This window comes from Pan paniscus, chromosome 16 (genome assembly GCF_029289425.2).
Source record: "Pan paniscus chromosome 16, NHGRI_mPanPan1-v2.0_pri, whole genome shotgun sequence".
Lineage (NCBI taxonomy): Eukaryota > Metazoa > Chordata > Mammalia > Primates > Hominidae > Pan > Pan paniscus.
In genome coordinates, this window is record NC_073265.2 from 63,522,788 (window position 1) to 63,538,092 (window position 15,305).

General features: G+C 54.0%; 1 protein-coding gene across 7 annotated transcripts in view; it reads left to right on the forward strand.

The window, feature by feature from the left end:
* CCDC33 (coiled-coil domain containing 33) overlaps nt 1-15,305 on the forward strand; it is a 101,721-nt gene that overhangs the window by 60,428 nt on the left and 25,988 nt on the right. For all 7 annotated transcript variants that reach the window (XM_055098245.2, XM_055098242.2, XM_055098243.2 and 4 more), the window contains exon 11: nt 90-284. In XM_055098245.2, coding sequence (XP_054954220.1) covers nt 90-284 — 195 coding nt within the window. The remainder of the gene's footprint in view (nt 1-89; nt 285-15,305) is intronic.

Genomic DNA, 15,305 nt, shown 5'->3' on the forward strand with positions numbered 1-15,305 from the left:
AGAGGCTTGGGGTGTAGATGGTGTGCTTATGGTAGATGGTCACAGAGAAGGGGCCTGTCCTGAAGTTTCTCTGCACCTTCTCTTCTCAGAGACCAGAAAACTTCTTGACACCAAACAACAGCAAGGCTCTTCCTACCTTGGACCCCAAGATCCTGGATAAGAAGCTGAGAACCATCCAAGAGTCCTGGTCCAAGGACACAGTGAGCTCCACAATGGACTTGAGCACGTCCACTCCACGAGAAGCAGAGGAGGAACCTCTGGTGCCTGAGATGTCCCGTGACACAGTGAGTGTCTCTCCCCAGGTGGGAAGGGCCGGGGCAGTGATGAGGCCATGGGAAGGGGACTTGACTGCCATCTGCAGGACTGCTTCATGCCTCAGGTGGCCAGTAGACCTCCCTCCCCTTAGGCACACTCTGCATGTGAGTTACCCCAAAGTCAAACTGCTGGGCGCTATGGCTTCTTCGTTTGCAGGGTCTCTTCATCTTTTGAGTGGAACTCCCGTGTAATTTCTTTCAAAACAAACCCATGCAACACTTGTAAGCCAGGGTTCCATTTATGTGTGTAGGCATCAACTCAGAACTTCCTGAGGTGCATGGCCACTGGGTAGTGGGAAGCACCTTTAAGAGATTCATTTTAGCTTATAACAGGAGAAACTGGGGCTCAAAAAAAGAGGACACCAGCTGGGCACGGTGGCTCACACCTGTAATCTCAGCACTTTGGGAGGCCAAGGCTGGCGGATCACCCGAGGTCGGGAGTTCGAGACCAGCCTGACCTACATGGAAAAACCCCGTCTCTACTAAAAAAATACAAAATTAGCCAGACGTGGTGGTGCATGGCTGTAATTCCAACTACTCGGGAGGCTGAGGCGGGAGAATCACTTGAACCTGGGAGGTGGAGGTTGCGGTGAGCCAAGATTGTGCCATTGCACTCCAGCCTGGGCAACAAGAGTGAAACTCCATCTCAAAAACTAATAATAATAATAATAAAAGAGGACACCAATTCTGGTGACATAGTCTGTGTCCTTGATCATGGGAGCTGCTGTGTCTTCCTGTTGCTGGTTGAGCAGATGCTCAGGAAGAGCTGGTGGAGGTGGCCAAAGTGACATCCTAATTTGCTGAGGAGTCAGTGCTGGGTTTCAGCCCTCAATGCAGAGAGCTAAAGAATGGGCTACCAAAGAGACAGTCCAGGGAGGTGCTACCCAGTAACCATGGCTGAATTATTGGGTGGCTTCCTCCCTTCTTCCACAGCGGGTCCCATGGGGAACGCTGCTCTGGAAGATCTTGAGAAAAGGCCCCAGACAAGGCCACCAGTCCACAGGGAAGTCCAAGCCATCCTCCTCCCAGGACCTGACCTCCTCCACCAACAGCCTCCTCATCTTCCCCTGGCACTTCTGCACCTTTCTGGAACATGTCCCATCAGACGAATAGGAAGGCTGGCTGTCTGCTGGGCATGCCCAGGGTTCTTCCACATGAGCACCCCTGCCCACCCTGGAGCAGGGCCATCCTGCTCAGGCACCACAGCACTTATGGGCCATCTTTACAATTTTCTCCCGTCACCTCTGGCCCTTGGGGAAACAGCCCTTGGGATTAACATCCAGCTCAGTCATAAACTGCATTGAAAATAAAGAAACCCTGTCTTTGGAGATTTGGGGCAGCATGAATAAACCACTTGCTCCTGCCCTCTCCACATCCTGGCCTCGTGGTTCCCCCTTCTTTTGCCTCTAAGCAGAGGTAGTAAAGGAAAGAGAGGCCAGGTGCATGGCCTGCATCTGTAATCTCACTACTTGGGCAGGCCGAGGTGGGAGGATTGCTTGAGCCCAGAAGTTTGAGACAAGCCCTGGCAACATAATGAGATCCTATCTCTACAAAAAATTCAAAAAATTAGCTGGACTTGTTGGTGCATGTCTGTAGTCTCAGCTACTCAGGAACCTGAGGCAGGAGGATCACTTGAGCCTGGGAGGTCAAGGTTGCAGTGAGCTATGATCGTGCTACTGTACTCCAGCTTGGGTGACAGAGCAACACCCTGTCTCAAGAGAAAAACAAAATAAAAGAAAAAACAGGCCAGGAAAGAAAGAAAAGGGAAGGTGCCATCATGGGGAAAGGCACATGGGAAGGGAGGAGAAAGAAGGCATCCCTCCCTGGTCTCAGCCCTGTGGAGGGCTCAGAGCAACCTCTCCTGCTCAGCTGCCCCAGAGGGGCCAACCAGCCAACCCTCTGCCCTCCCCAAGCTAAGCCTCCACCTTCCCCCAAGGATGCAGACCTCAGCCCCTGACTCACACCACCTCTAGAAGCAGGAACCACAAGCACCTCCTGGCTGGACAAGCCTCTCACATCAGCCACCTGGGCACTGACATAGCACAACCAAGGAGGGGGAAGTACCCAGCCCCGCTCCTAGTACTGGGCATGGCAGGCAGTCCTTCGTTTGGAGTCTGCTGGGTAAAGCATCCAAGGTCTGAACTGAGGTCATTAGGTCTGAGAGTCTTTGAGAGAAACCAGATACAGATGTCTTAATACCATGGATTTGTCTGTGGGAAGTGAGACACAAATTGCTGGGGTGGGTTGGGTTGGAGTCTGCACTGTACTTATAAAACTTGATGATGATGATGATGGTGGTGGTGATGATGGTGATGATGATGGTGGAGGAGGAGCAGAGAGGAAAAAATAGAGTGGAGGAAGAAATGGCCTTTAAATATAGAATGGATCTGAGAGGTAGGCAATATAAACAATGTTTTCAACATCTGAAAGAATATTAGAATAACATGGGTAGAGGGCCAGTCTTGATTCTCTCTTAAGAATTAAACCAAAAGAGATGGGACCAGATTGCAGCTTGAGAAGTCAAGGTTAGACATTAGGAGGAAGTGTTTTTTGGTTTTTTGTTTGTTTGTTTGTTTTCGAGATGGAGTTTCGCTCTTGTTATCCAGGCCGGAGTGCAATGGTGCGATCTCAGCTCACCACAACATCTGCCTCCCGAGTTCAAGAGATTCTCCTGCCTCAGTCTCTCGAGTAGCTGGGATTACAGGCATTCGACACCCTGGCTAATTCTGCCTTTTTTTTTTTTTTTTTTTTTGAGACTGAGTCTCACTCTGTCACCAGCCTGGAGTGCAGTGGTACCATCTCAGCTCATTGCAACCTCCGCCTCCCGGGTTCAAGCGATTCTCCTTCCTCAGCCTCTTGAGTAGCTGGGATTACAGGCGGGCGCCACCACGCCCGGCTAATTTTTGTATTTTTAGTAGAGACGAGGTTTCACCATGTTGGCCAGGATAGTCCCAAGCTCTTAACCTTGTGATCTGCCCGCCTTGGCCTCCCAAAGTGCTGAGATTACAGACCTGAGCCACCACACCCAGCCAGGAGGAGGTGTTTTTGAGCAACAGTAACCATTGTGAGCGACAGAGGAGTACGCAGAGAAAGAAGCAGCCTGAGCATGCTAGGCCGGGATTCTGGGAGGCTCTGAGTGATACCCCATACCCACAGACTGCAGAGGTGTTGTGAGCTGGGTCTGATGGAGAACTCACTCAAGCATGCCCACCCTGGGCATCACCCTCAGCACTCCCATCAGTGGCTCATTTACCCGGAGAGAGTGTTCCTGGTCCCTCTACCCTCCCTCTTGCTGGACACCTGGTGAGGCCTTAAGGACTGGCTGCTAGCCCTGGTTTGCTATCGGGTTAGGGCCACTCAGCCACCACCATCCAGCCCTTGAACTAAAGAATACACTGACTTACTTGCCTCTGGGCTCCAGAGCCCTGCCCAGGCCTGGTCCAAGACAGATGTTGGTGAATGCTTTTTGGGCAATGGAATAGAGAACCCCTGGCTGGACAGCAAGAGAATCAGAAAGAACCTTAGAAAGTATCTAGACTGATCCTCTCATTTTACAAAGGGTGGCAATGAGGTGGCCCAGGGATGGGCAGGAATGGGCCTGCCCAAAGCTTCCTGACATGGCAATCTCATGCCACCTTGCATCCAGCCAAGGAAATACTGGACACTACAGAGGCCTGTATGCTCAGTCAACCTGGCACCATCGGGTCCCCCAGAGACTCATAGAGTATCCAGGGCAGTGGGTATGCCCCTCTCCCTTACCCATCCCACTCTGTTCCAGGCACGCCATCCCTCCTTGTTCCTGACTCTTGACTACATCCTTGTTTATCCTCTCACCTCTGGTTAGGTCTCCCAACTCATCATTTCTCTCTCTCACTCCCTCTCTCACTCACCTTCTCGCTCTCACTCTCTCGCTCTCCTCAGATTTATCAGGCTGGCTATTTCTACCTCTGACACTTTGCCCTAGTTGGGGCCTAGAGACCCAGCCCCCAGCCCCAGCTCCTACCCACTGGCCAGTGCCCAGAAGGATCATGGCAGGACCCAGACACACATGTTCACGTGGCCAGTAGATCCCAGTTACAGGCAGTAGAACATGGGTGAGTAGCAACAGTGTACGGCTCCATGACAAGCACAGGTAGCCTAGCTGTGTAGCAATGGGTCACTCTTCCATAGCAACCAAACAAAATTACATAGCAATGGATGAACTCAAGCGACCATGAGGCACAGTGACAAGCAATCGAACGTGGCCATGGAGCAGTGGAGTGTCGTTGCATAACAATAGACCCAAGCCGTAGAATCACGTCACACAGCCCTGCACTGCAGGAGGGCGCAATCATAGGAATGAGTATGGAGCACAGTGTGGAAGACGTGGGCAGACATACAGAGTAGTAGCGCTGGGACACAACTGAGTAGCAATGGCACGGTCACAGTGTGTGTGGCTCCTGGACATGCGGCCAGGGAGCGGTGGCCGGCAGCAGGTCCCAGGGCTGGAGCAGCAGGCGCCAGCGACATGGCAGTGGTTGAGTTGTAGTCAAATGAAGAACCGCCTCCCTCACGCTGGGCCGTTGTCTCCGGCTGAGCCTCTTGGCCTCCCCTGATTTCCGGAGTGTGTTTGTCTATATCCAGTCTCATCATGCATTCCCCGGAGCCCAAAAAACAATTTTATCTCTGATTCCCTTCAGATCCGACTTCAGCTTAATAGGAAATTGAACATTTTCTGGAGAGAAAAGCACCCCGGGAATAGATGAGAGTGGAGAAGAGGAGGTCTATGCCTCTCTGTGCGATGCTGCCTGCTGCCCCTGGCCCTGCCTGTCCCATCCCCATGGTTCACTAAGCCCACTGTGGCTCCCTGCCCCTGGATGTGCCCTTGATCTACCTCATTCCCAGACTGCAATCCAACCATTTCTTCTCACCTTGGAACACTTCGTTTTGATGCAGGCCTTTCAAGTTCCATTTGGTCAACATGGTGCAAAACTCTGGTCCTGGGTGGGCCCATCAAGGTCAAGGTCCCATGGGTATGGTCTTGGGTCAAGTGTAGGGCCTCAAGCAGAGGTAGAGGAAGCCTTATCTCCCGTCTGAGTAGCTCAGGAAGCCATTGGGGAGAGGTGAGCCTTTAAGTGAGTGTGAAGAGTGAGGTGTTAAGGTTCATCCTGAACATGGCAACTCCCCAAATAGTCAACAGCCTGCAAGCATCTGCCCTCCACTCTCTGGGCACCCTGAGCCCATCTCACACGGAGCCAGGCCATGTCTCCTGACGCCAGGAGGGGAGCAGGTAAGGTGAGGGGGCTCTATGCCACCTCTAGATGGACCGACTTCCTCCACAAAGGGCTTCTGAAACACCTGCCATGTGCCTGGACTCCCCATTCCTCCAGCCTGTCAGAAAACCAGAACTCTCCACCCTGCCATGTGCCCAGCCCTGTGTCCAGCTGGGGCAGGGACATGGGGACAAAGAGGCCAAGGACCTCAGCTCTGAGAATTCCCCAGTGGACAGGAGCAAGCCATACCCGGGGAGACGATTAGTGGCACAGAGTAGGCACACAGTAAATATTTGGTGGGGGATGAACAGGCAAAGGAGGGGCATGGTTGGGACAATGTAGCTTTTTAACTGCCACACTTACCCACCACTCCTGGACACACCTAGTGAGCCCTTAGTGAATGAGAGAGAGCTGGGGAGGTGGTGGATAGGGGGAGAGGCAGGCAAGGAAGTCTTCCTGGAGGAGGCAGACTATGCTTTGGATAAAGAAAGGCAGATGTGCTCATTTACTATGGAAGAATTGTGTATTCAGTGTTGTTTCCAGCACAGAAATTCAAGCACAGGGTTGCTTCCCTCCTCTTCCTGTGTCTCTCCCTGTCTCTCCTGCTCTCTCTCGCTCTCTCTCTTTTTCTCCCTCCCCCCTCTCTCTCTCCACCACTCTCTCCTTCTCTCTCTGCCTCCTCTGTTTCCCTCCCTCCTTCTGCCTTGCTCAGAGGAGATTTGTGGCAGACCAGAGGGCCCTCATACCAGGAGATGAATAATTGACAAGGGTTGTTAAAAGATTCAGTGGAGTTTTTCCAACCTCCTTACACGGGAATAACTCATTTCTTTCATCCTGTTTTTGAAAGCCTTTCCCCCTCCCTCCACCTGTCTCCTCCACATCCCCGCCCCCTCTGAGCATACCGCTTTTGTTTCTCTTCCTTTCTTGAGTCTGCTGGACCCTAGAATGATTCAGCCTTAATCCCTCGGTTTCTCTAAATCCCCTTCCCCAGCTGTCCCCACCCCACTTACCGTGCTCCGGAGGTGTAGGTTGACTTCAGCGGAGACAGCCCCAGATCATGAGTGCAGAGAGGAAGGAGGACCAGGGAAGCTGTGGCCTCTCCCAAGTCCCAGTGTGCCAGAGGTGGGCTCGGTCCTCAGAAAGGCAAGCCTCCCAGCACAGGGACCCCTTTCCTCACAGGCAGGCGGAGGGGTGCTCTGGGGACGCTGGGTGACCATGTGCCTTGGTTTCCCCATCTTAGCATGCTGTTTACCCTACCCTACCTGCCCCTCAGGATCAGATGTGAGAGGTGAGGCCCCCAGAAAGGGTGGCTGGCCGTGTAGCAGAGACACCCTGAGCCTAGTCCTTTCTGTCCGGCTGGCATGGCCCTGGGGTGACCACTCATCCCTGTCTGTCCAGGACTGAGGGGTTTCCAGACTATGAGGTGTTCAGTGCTTAAACCAAGACAGTCCTAGGCAAACCTGGATGGGGGCCACCCTACATGGCACAGAAACCTCCCCTGTCCCAGGTCTGCCCCACTGGAGGTTGCCACGCTCTCTACCCTGTCAGCCTCCCTCATCCACAGGGCACACTCCCCCTGCCCAGTCTGGCCCGGCTCCGTGCTGTCCGTGCACTCATAGTGCTCCCACTGCTCCTGCAAGTGACCTTGAACTTCCTTCCCTTCTCTGGGCCCCAGTTCCTGCCTCTGACAGCACAGGAGGTTGGAGCAGATGTTCCTGAGTGCCCTGAGGCTCCTGCACTGTGGCTGGAGCCTTGGTCCTGCCCCCAGACCCACACCCAGGATGGGGTCTGCAGCCTGGTGAGGCCGACAGCAGAGCAGTCAGACCCGGCCTCCACTCCTCAGCACCACCTGGTGGCAGGTGATTAACTCTGAGCAGGAGTCTTTTGAGGCTGCCAGCAGCAGTCACCAGGGAAGGGACTTGGAGCACCCCTGCACACTACCCACGTTGGTGGCAACAAGCAGCAGGAACATCAGCCTAGGGTGGTGACATTGCAAAGCCCCGGGAGCCTGGGTTGGCCCCCAGGAGCAGGAATAAGCAGCCCCCCCAGGGCCACTAGTTCAGGCACCAAGCCCAGCCTGGGAGCAGGGTCACCCAGGGCCTGGGAGTACGAGAGGACACAGGCCCCAGGTCCTTTGGAACCAAGAGAGGCTGAGGAACTACAAGAGAAACAGGGAGTGAGACAGAGACAAAGAGAGCAGAGCCAACCAGGGCCCACCCAACGGCCTCCAAACAGATGCCCTTGACTCAGTGTCCCCTTCAGGCCATCCCACACCAGCCACAAGACACGTTCCCAAAACACTGGCCACCCCAGCCTTCCTGCTGTCCCCCCTCAGTCTCCGTAGCCCCTGACTCTACTGCCCAGCGTGACTGCCCCATTTGCTGGGTTTGTCCTCTCTCCCAGTCACCTCTCCAAGCATCCCTGTTCTGTGCAGCACACACTCACGAGCTCCCGCCCAGGCCCAGCTCCCCACAGGCGGGAAGCCTTCTCAGGGCCCCAGCCCTCCTCAGCTCCTCCCCTGCACTCCTGCAGGCCCTGAGCTGGGAGCACCGCATGCTGACAGGGGCTAGAGGGGGTCCTGCAAATAAATACTTAAGACAAGGCAACCGACCTAAGCCATGGCTGAGAACACTCGCCAGCTCTTTTCCCTTTCCTGTCCCTCCCCCAACTCTGACCTTTTTCTCTCCAATTCCTAAACACAATCACACACAGTGCTTACCAAGCATTTTAGCAAGGAAGGGAGGGAGGGAGAGGAGAAGGGTAGAAAGGAAGAAATAAGGATCACATCCCACATGTGTCTGTTACTTCCCTCTGCAGACCCCTCCTCTCACCTGCGTAGCTCTTGCAGGTTTGTGTTCCATCTCCACCACTCCGAAGCTGTGTGACCTTGGATAAATCACTCCACCTCTCTGCTCCTGTCTCCTCATTGTTAAGTGGAGGGAACACTGTCACCCTGTCCACCTCTTGAGACTATGGGGAGGATTAACAAGAGAATGAGGGGCAATGTGTTGGAAACTGTAAAGGGCTGTCCACTTTGCAGGAGACTTAATAGTCACTGTGTTCCTGGGGCCCTGCGATCAAGGCGGAGAATAAAAAGGAAGCAAAAATCCCCCAGGCCTCTCCCTCTGACCCTTTCCCCGGCAGGGCTGTTCCCAGACCCCTGACCCACTTCTCCTCCCTCCTTCCCCCATCCCTCCGAGTCTCAGCGGGCCATTCTCCTCCTCCATCCATCACCTGAGACTAAAGAGATTAATAAACGAGACTCATAACTCAGCTGCTGGGATGCAGCAGATATTTACGGCTCCGTTTCAATTTGCAGAGAGATTAAGTGTTTGTCGATTTATTGTCTCTTGGTGTGTGCAAGCGGCTGAGCAAGGCCCCCTGCAGGCCAGTCCCCTCCCCCACTCCACACGCCCTGCCCATGTGTGTGGGTGCCTCGCCTCCCACCCCCAGCCCCCAGCCCTGGAGCTGGTGGGGAGCCTGGTGCTGCTCTGCCAGGCAAAGCTATGAGCCAGTCGGGTGGGCCTGTCTTCCTGACCGACTTGGCCAGGTACCTAAGCTGATTAGAGGGCCCACTCGCACTCCTCCAGCCTTGTCCCTCCCCACCTGGCTAGGTAAATGTGCCCCAGATCCCAAGCTCCACGCTTCTAGAACACTCTATCGGTACCCAAGACCCCCGAATGGGCCTGAACCTGCTTCTGCTTCTTCTTCTTCTTTTTTTTTTTTTAGACAGAGTCTTGCTCTGTCACCCAGGAGGGAGTAGTGCAATGGCGTGATCTCAACTCACTGCAACCTCCGCCTCCCAGGTTCAAGTGATTCTTCTGTTTCAGCCTCCCAAGTAGCTGGGATTACAGACACCTGCCACCATGCCCAGCTAACTTTTGTATTTTTAGTAGAGACAAGGTTTCACCATGTTGGTGAGGCTGGTCTCAAACTCCTGACCTCAAGTGATCCACCCGCCTCGCCCTCCCAAAGTGCTGGGATTACAGGCGTGAGCCACCACGCCTGGCCTAAACCTGCTTCTGAGGACTATGCAAGCTTAAATCTATACTTCTAAGGGTTGAATACTTTTGCAGGGGTGCACCCTGAGACCCAAGAAGCGACGGCTGTTTGCAGAGGGCACATGCTGGAAGCCTCCATTTCTGTTCTTGTACTGGAAACTACAGATATTAGGGGTGGGCCTGGAGAGGGGAGGCTTCCATAGAGAAAGCCCCCCAGCCTAACTGGGGAGAAGTCTGCAAAGGCCAAGGGAAGTGAGACAGCATGAAAAGGAGCATCACCCAGGGGCTAAGGGGGAAGTATTCAAACCCCAAGGATGAGCAGTGCTTCAGGAGCCAAGAAGGGGCCACATGAGCACAGGAAGCAAAAGTGTCTGGTGCCCCCAACCTCCTCAGACCCCCAGCTGTCTCTCCTTTCCCTGTTGACTTTGTATTCTGGCACAGGCACCTACTCATTCATTCATTTCTGGTACATGCACCTACTCATTCATTCATGCATTCATTCATTTGTTCGACCAGGGTTTTGAGCATCTACTCTGTGCCAAGTCTGGTTATCTCGCCCCACAGATTCCTCCACTCATTTGTGCAGCCCCAGCAGGTATGAGTTCCATTTCCACCACCCAAGAGCTGTGTGGCCTTGAAAAAATCACTCAACCTCTCTGATCCTGTCTCTTCATTGTTAAGTAGAGGAAATACTCTCCCCGCCTCTTGAGGCTTTTCAGAGGACTAACAGGAGAGTGGATGGCAATACACTGGAAACTGTAAAGGGCCGTCCACTTTGGCACTTTGCAGGAGGCTTATTAATAGTCGTTGTGTTCATGGGATCCCTCGAGACTGAGGGGGATGACGGAAGGCAGCACAACTCACCCAGGCCTCTCCCTCTGACCCCCTCTCCAGAAGTTCACCTCCAAGATATGTGACAGTCACATAAAGATAATTCCGTACAAGGGTCCCTGTGCTCAAGAAGTCCCAATTGAGCAGGGAGACACATCAAGAATGGCTGGAGGAGGATGTGGTCAGGACTGGGGCTCAGGGTCCTCAGGAGATTGTGGGAGCACAGAGCGGGTCTACCTAATCCTAACCCCCATCAACTCCCACCCCAGGCAGTGCACACTTTCTACAGAATGCCAGGGTAGTCTGCAGATGTCACTGTGATAAGCAAGAGAGAAAAGCCAACCAAGCATCAGTGGCGGTTAGCATGAAACCATAACAGATCTTTGATTTGTTGGTGGAAGGGAAAAGAAATTCCTCTTGATCCTGCAAGAGGAATCTGTTGATCTGCTGAGTGGGAATTACTAGTTAGTGTGTGTGTGCCTGTCTCTCTCCAGGCCTGGCCTGGGGTCTCACCAAAAGGCACTGTGGGGCCCCAGGGCTAGTCCCTTCCCTGTCTGGACCTCAGTTTCTCTATCTGTATTAATGGAGTGAATGCCTCCCTCCAGTGAGGGATGAGAAAGTCTTAGCGGTGTGGAGGAAAGAATGGATGGGATAGGTGGAGTAGAGGACTGGTCAAGTCAGGGCCTGCCCTAAGTACCCAGAAGATCAGGCTCAGAGGAGATGAGAACAAGGTCACTCCGGGCAGAGGCCACCCAGAGAGAGAGAAAATTTACTGCCGAGAGAGGGTTGGGCAGGAGGAGCATCAGGAGACATGGAGTCAGTTCTGACTTGAGGAGTCAGCCTGACTGACCCCTCCCCTCCTGGGCCTCCGTCTCCCCTCCTGTGGAGGGGAGCCTGGTCTTGACAATTTCCTCTTTCATCCCAGCAAACAAGGCAGGCAGAGGCGGGACAGCCTCCTGGCGCTGCTCCTTAGTGAGATGGCCGGTGCTGCCAGGTCTTGCTGTCCATCCTTAATTAAATGGTGGGTGGGCGAGGCAGGAGTGGAGCACTCTCGGTAACTAAAGCCAAGATGATGAGGCCATAAATTGCTGAGGGCTTGAATCATCGATTGGTGAGGGCGAGGTGGACTATAGAACCAGGAGCGACTGGGAGAAAGAGTTGCTAACCTGGGAAATGGGGCTTGTCCCTTCTGCGCTCTGCAAGCACCAGCCCAACCTTAGTACTCATTTTAATAACACTAAGTGTTCCCATCAAGATTCACTGAGCTCGTACTCTGCACCCAGAACTTTGGTCACAATCTCATGTAATCCTCACTCCAGACTGAAAAGGAACATACAATTATCATCCCCACTTTATGGGAGAGGAACCTGCCGATAGCACAATAACCCTCCCAGGGCCACCAGACAAGACCGAGGGGGAGTCTTGGTCCAACACATGTCGGGGGTCTCCAGCCTAGCACCTGAGCCTTGGCCGAGCCTGGTGACTCGGAAGTCAGGAGCCTGGTGAGCTTAACTCACCATCTTCCCAGCCTATCTGGGAGGAAGAGCTGCCTCAGTTTCCTAGTAAACACCAAGACAAGCTCTGTGGCCTCAGGCCACCCCCCGCCGAGTTCCACCTGGAACATTTGAGAGTATAAGCAAGGCCTACATACCATATGTCCAAACCCCAGGTAATCAAAATATAAATCAAGCAGAAGCTAGCAAACTCCTAAATATGTTCCATTCCTCTACCTCAATAAATACACCTTATGAACAACCTCAAAGAATTCTCAGCTTCCACACTGGCCCCTGGCAGTGTGGGGAGAGCCACTCCCAGGCCCCCACCCCTCAACCCCACCCACCCCCTTTTCTTCTCACACAGCTCAATTTCAGTCCCACACCTATGAGACTTTGTGGGCTCTGTCGAGTGCATAAGGGTATACTGCCACCTTCAGGAGGACAGGACCTGGAAGCAGGGGAGTGCCAGGATCCCAGTTACCCAGGGTGAGGTCTAAAGCAGGCACAGGCTCTAGGTGGGCACGTCCCCCTTGGGACCACCAACTCCTCACCCCATGGGAAGGGTTGTAACCCGAAGAGGGCCAAAGCAGGACCTTTCAACCCACGGGGCCCAGGGCTGGAGCCCCTCTTGTCCAGGGCTAAAGGCAGAACTGTCCCTCCCCCAACCCTCACCACTAGCTTGGTGACTCTATCAGGGTGCACTCCTGAGTTCAGATTAAATGTTTTTCAGTACAATCCAATTTCCTCCTGACACACGGACTAGAAAAGCCCAGTCCATGTGTGCAGACAGACACACACACACACACACACACACACACACACACACATTTGGTGCTAAATATCCAATCAAGTCCGCAGATAATAGAGACCAGCTAGTTCACTCCCAGTTTAATCAGATAAAATGCTCATTCATCGGCTCCTGCCAGAGCTGCCGTCCCCTCCTTAGGGCGGAGTCGAGGGGGCGGGGAGGGCCTGTGGGGGAAGGGGCTGAGACCGGAGTGGCTTGAGCATGTGGGCCGCGCCTTTAAATCTTCAAGGAGGGGGGACAGCGTTGCCCACGGGGGACTAATTATCCTTCAGCCTTTAGCCAGCTCTTACTCAAACAGACAAAAGGGGGCTCAGCATCTCTGGTGGCGCTAAGCCTCTGCAGCAGAATTTTTTTCACTCTCATATATGCAAATCCACCTCCACAGGGTGGACCCTGGGGTTGGGCTGCAGAGGGGCTCAGGGATTTGGAAGGGCCAGGAAGAGCAATGACAGCTGGACCCTCTCAGAGGACTAGTTTGGGACTGGAGGCATCTCACTCTTCCTCCTCAGGCTGGGTAGGGAGCCATTCAGTAGGGAGCTGCCACGCTGGTAGGGAGGGTCCTGTGGAGGCCAAGATGAAGACCTCACCCTCCTGCCTTCTCCTGTATGTGGGTGGGGGGGCTCCTGTGGAGGGCCAGTGGGCTCACTCAGAGAGCTGGCTCAGGATCTGGGAGCTGACCGTCCAGATGGGGCCCTCCTGCCCACCTCAGCCTTCGTCCTCCTAAGACACAGCCACCAGGTGACCTGTCCCAAGCCCAAATCTAGACATGCTACCCCCCGCCCTGAACCCATGCATAGTTCCCTTGCCTGCAACAGGAGCCCCTCAGCCTGATGGGCCCTGGGGCTTCTGAAGCCCCTGCCTCAAGCCTTTACCTCAACCCAGAATATTCTACCCACGCTCAATGGCAGTGGTGCCTCCTCCCAGCTCCAGGCCTGTGTTCCCGGCTCACTCCACCTTGTACCCCTCGCCCACCTCCACCCCAGGTGCCTGGTGTGCAGTGGGTGCTCAGTAAGTGTGTGCTCACTGAATGCACAGAATGCCCTTCCTGAGCAGCTTGGTGGACCAGGGGTGGTCTGGATCACAGAGGTGTTTACCTCCTACTCAGCTCCCAGCCAGCACCTACAGGAACCTCAGTCTCTTTAGCTGGGAGAGGGGGACAGTGCTAGCCCTTATCCCCAGGCTGGCTGTGAAAACCTCACAGTGCCTGGAGCCGCTCTGTGAGCCATGAAGAGCTTCTGGCGCCTTTTTTTCCTACAGTGGGGAGTGAAGAGGACAGTGTAGGAGAGTGCAGAGGGTCTGGGAACAAGCTTCCATCTCTCTCGGTCCCTCCAAGACCCGCATCTTACACCACTATTGGCCACTCCTTCAGGGAATCTATTTATCCACCACAAATGGATCTGTGCCCCACCCGTTCCAGACCCCCCAAGTCCTCCACCAGCCATCTCAACAGAACAGCCTGGACTTTAAGTATGAGGGGAACTTAAAAACTCTGGGAGAAGCTAGCGCAGTGGCTCACACCTGTAATCCCAGCACTTTGGGAGGCTGAGGCAGGAGGATCACTTGAGACCAGGAGCTTGAGACCAGCCTAGGTAACATAGCGAGATGCCATCTCCACAAAATTTTTTTAAAAAATTAACCAAGCATGGTGACACGTGCCTGTAATACTAGCTACTTGGGAGACTGAGGTGGGAGAATTGCTTGAGCCTAAGAGGTTGAGGCTGCGGGCAGTGAGCCATGTGCCCGCCACTGCACTCCAGCCCGGATGACAGAGTGAGAACCTGACTCACAAAATAGAAACAAAAACAACTCTGGGAAGATGGTTAGGAGGCAGGACTGGAGATGTGCTTGGTGCAGAAGGTCTGGCTAATCAGAATTTGAATTCTGAGGCCAGGCACAATGGCTCATGCCTGTAATCCCAGCACTTTGGAAGGCCGAGGCGGGCAGATCACGAGGTCAAGAGATGGAGACCATCCTGAACAACATGGTGAAACCCCGTTTCTACTAAAAATACAAAAATCAGCTGAGCGTGATGGTGCATGCCTGTAATCCCAGCTACTTGAGAGGCTGAAGCAGGAAAATAGCTTGAACCCAGGAGACAGAGGTTGCAGTGAGCCAAGATCAAGCCACTGTACTCTAGCCTGGGCGACAGAGGAGACTCCATCTCAAAAAAAAAAAAAAACGGAATTTGAATTTTGAGACCGACTCTGAGGGGCCTGAGGTGGTCAGGGGGCATCCTGAGAGAGCCAGCAGGGAGGGTACCCGCCAGCAGTGGGAGTGCTGCCCCCAGGAAGCCCCCTCCTTTCATTGCCACCTGCATCTGTGAGGTCTGGGCCCTGGATTTCCATTACCTGAGCAGTGGGCAAGGCTGAGCAGGCTGTAGAGAAGGTTCCCATGGGGGACTCTCAGGGATGGGGAGAGTGAGGTGTGAGAGGAACCGAGGCCAAAAGAGGCTGGGTGACAGGCAGGGGAGGTGGGGGGCTCTGAAAGGACCAACTGCCTTGAGGCTCAAGCCTCAAGAGGCAAAGCTGAACACAGGGATTACTGGGGTTTTGATGGCTGAAGCACTTTGTGAAGCTCTGGGGTGGCCTGGAGCCTGGCAGCAG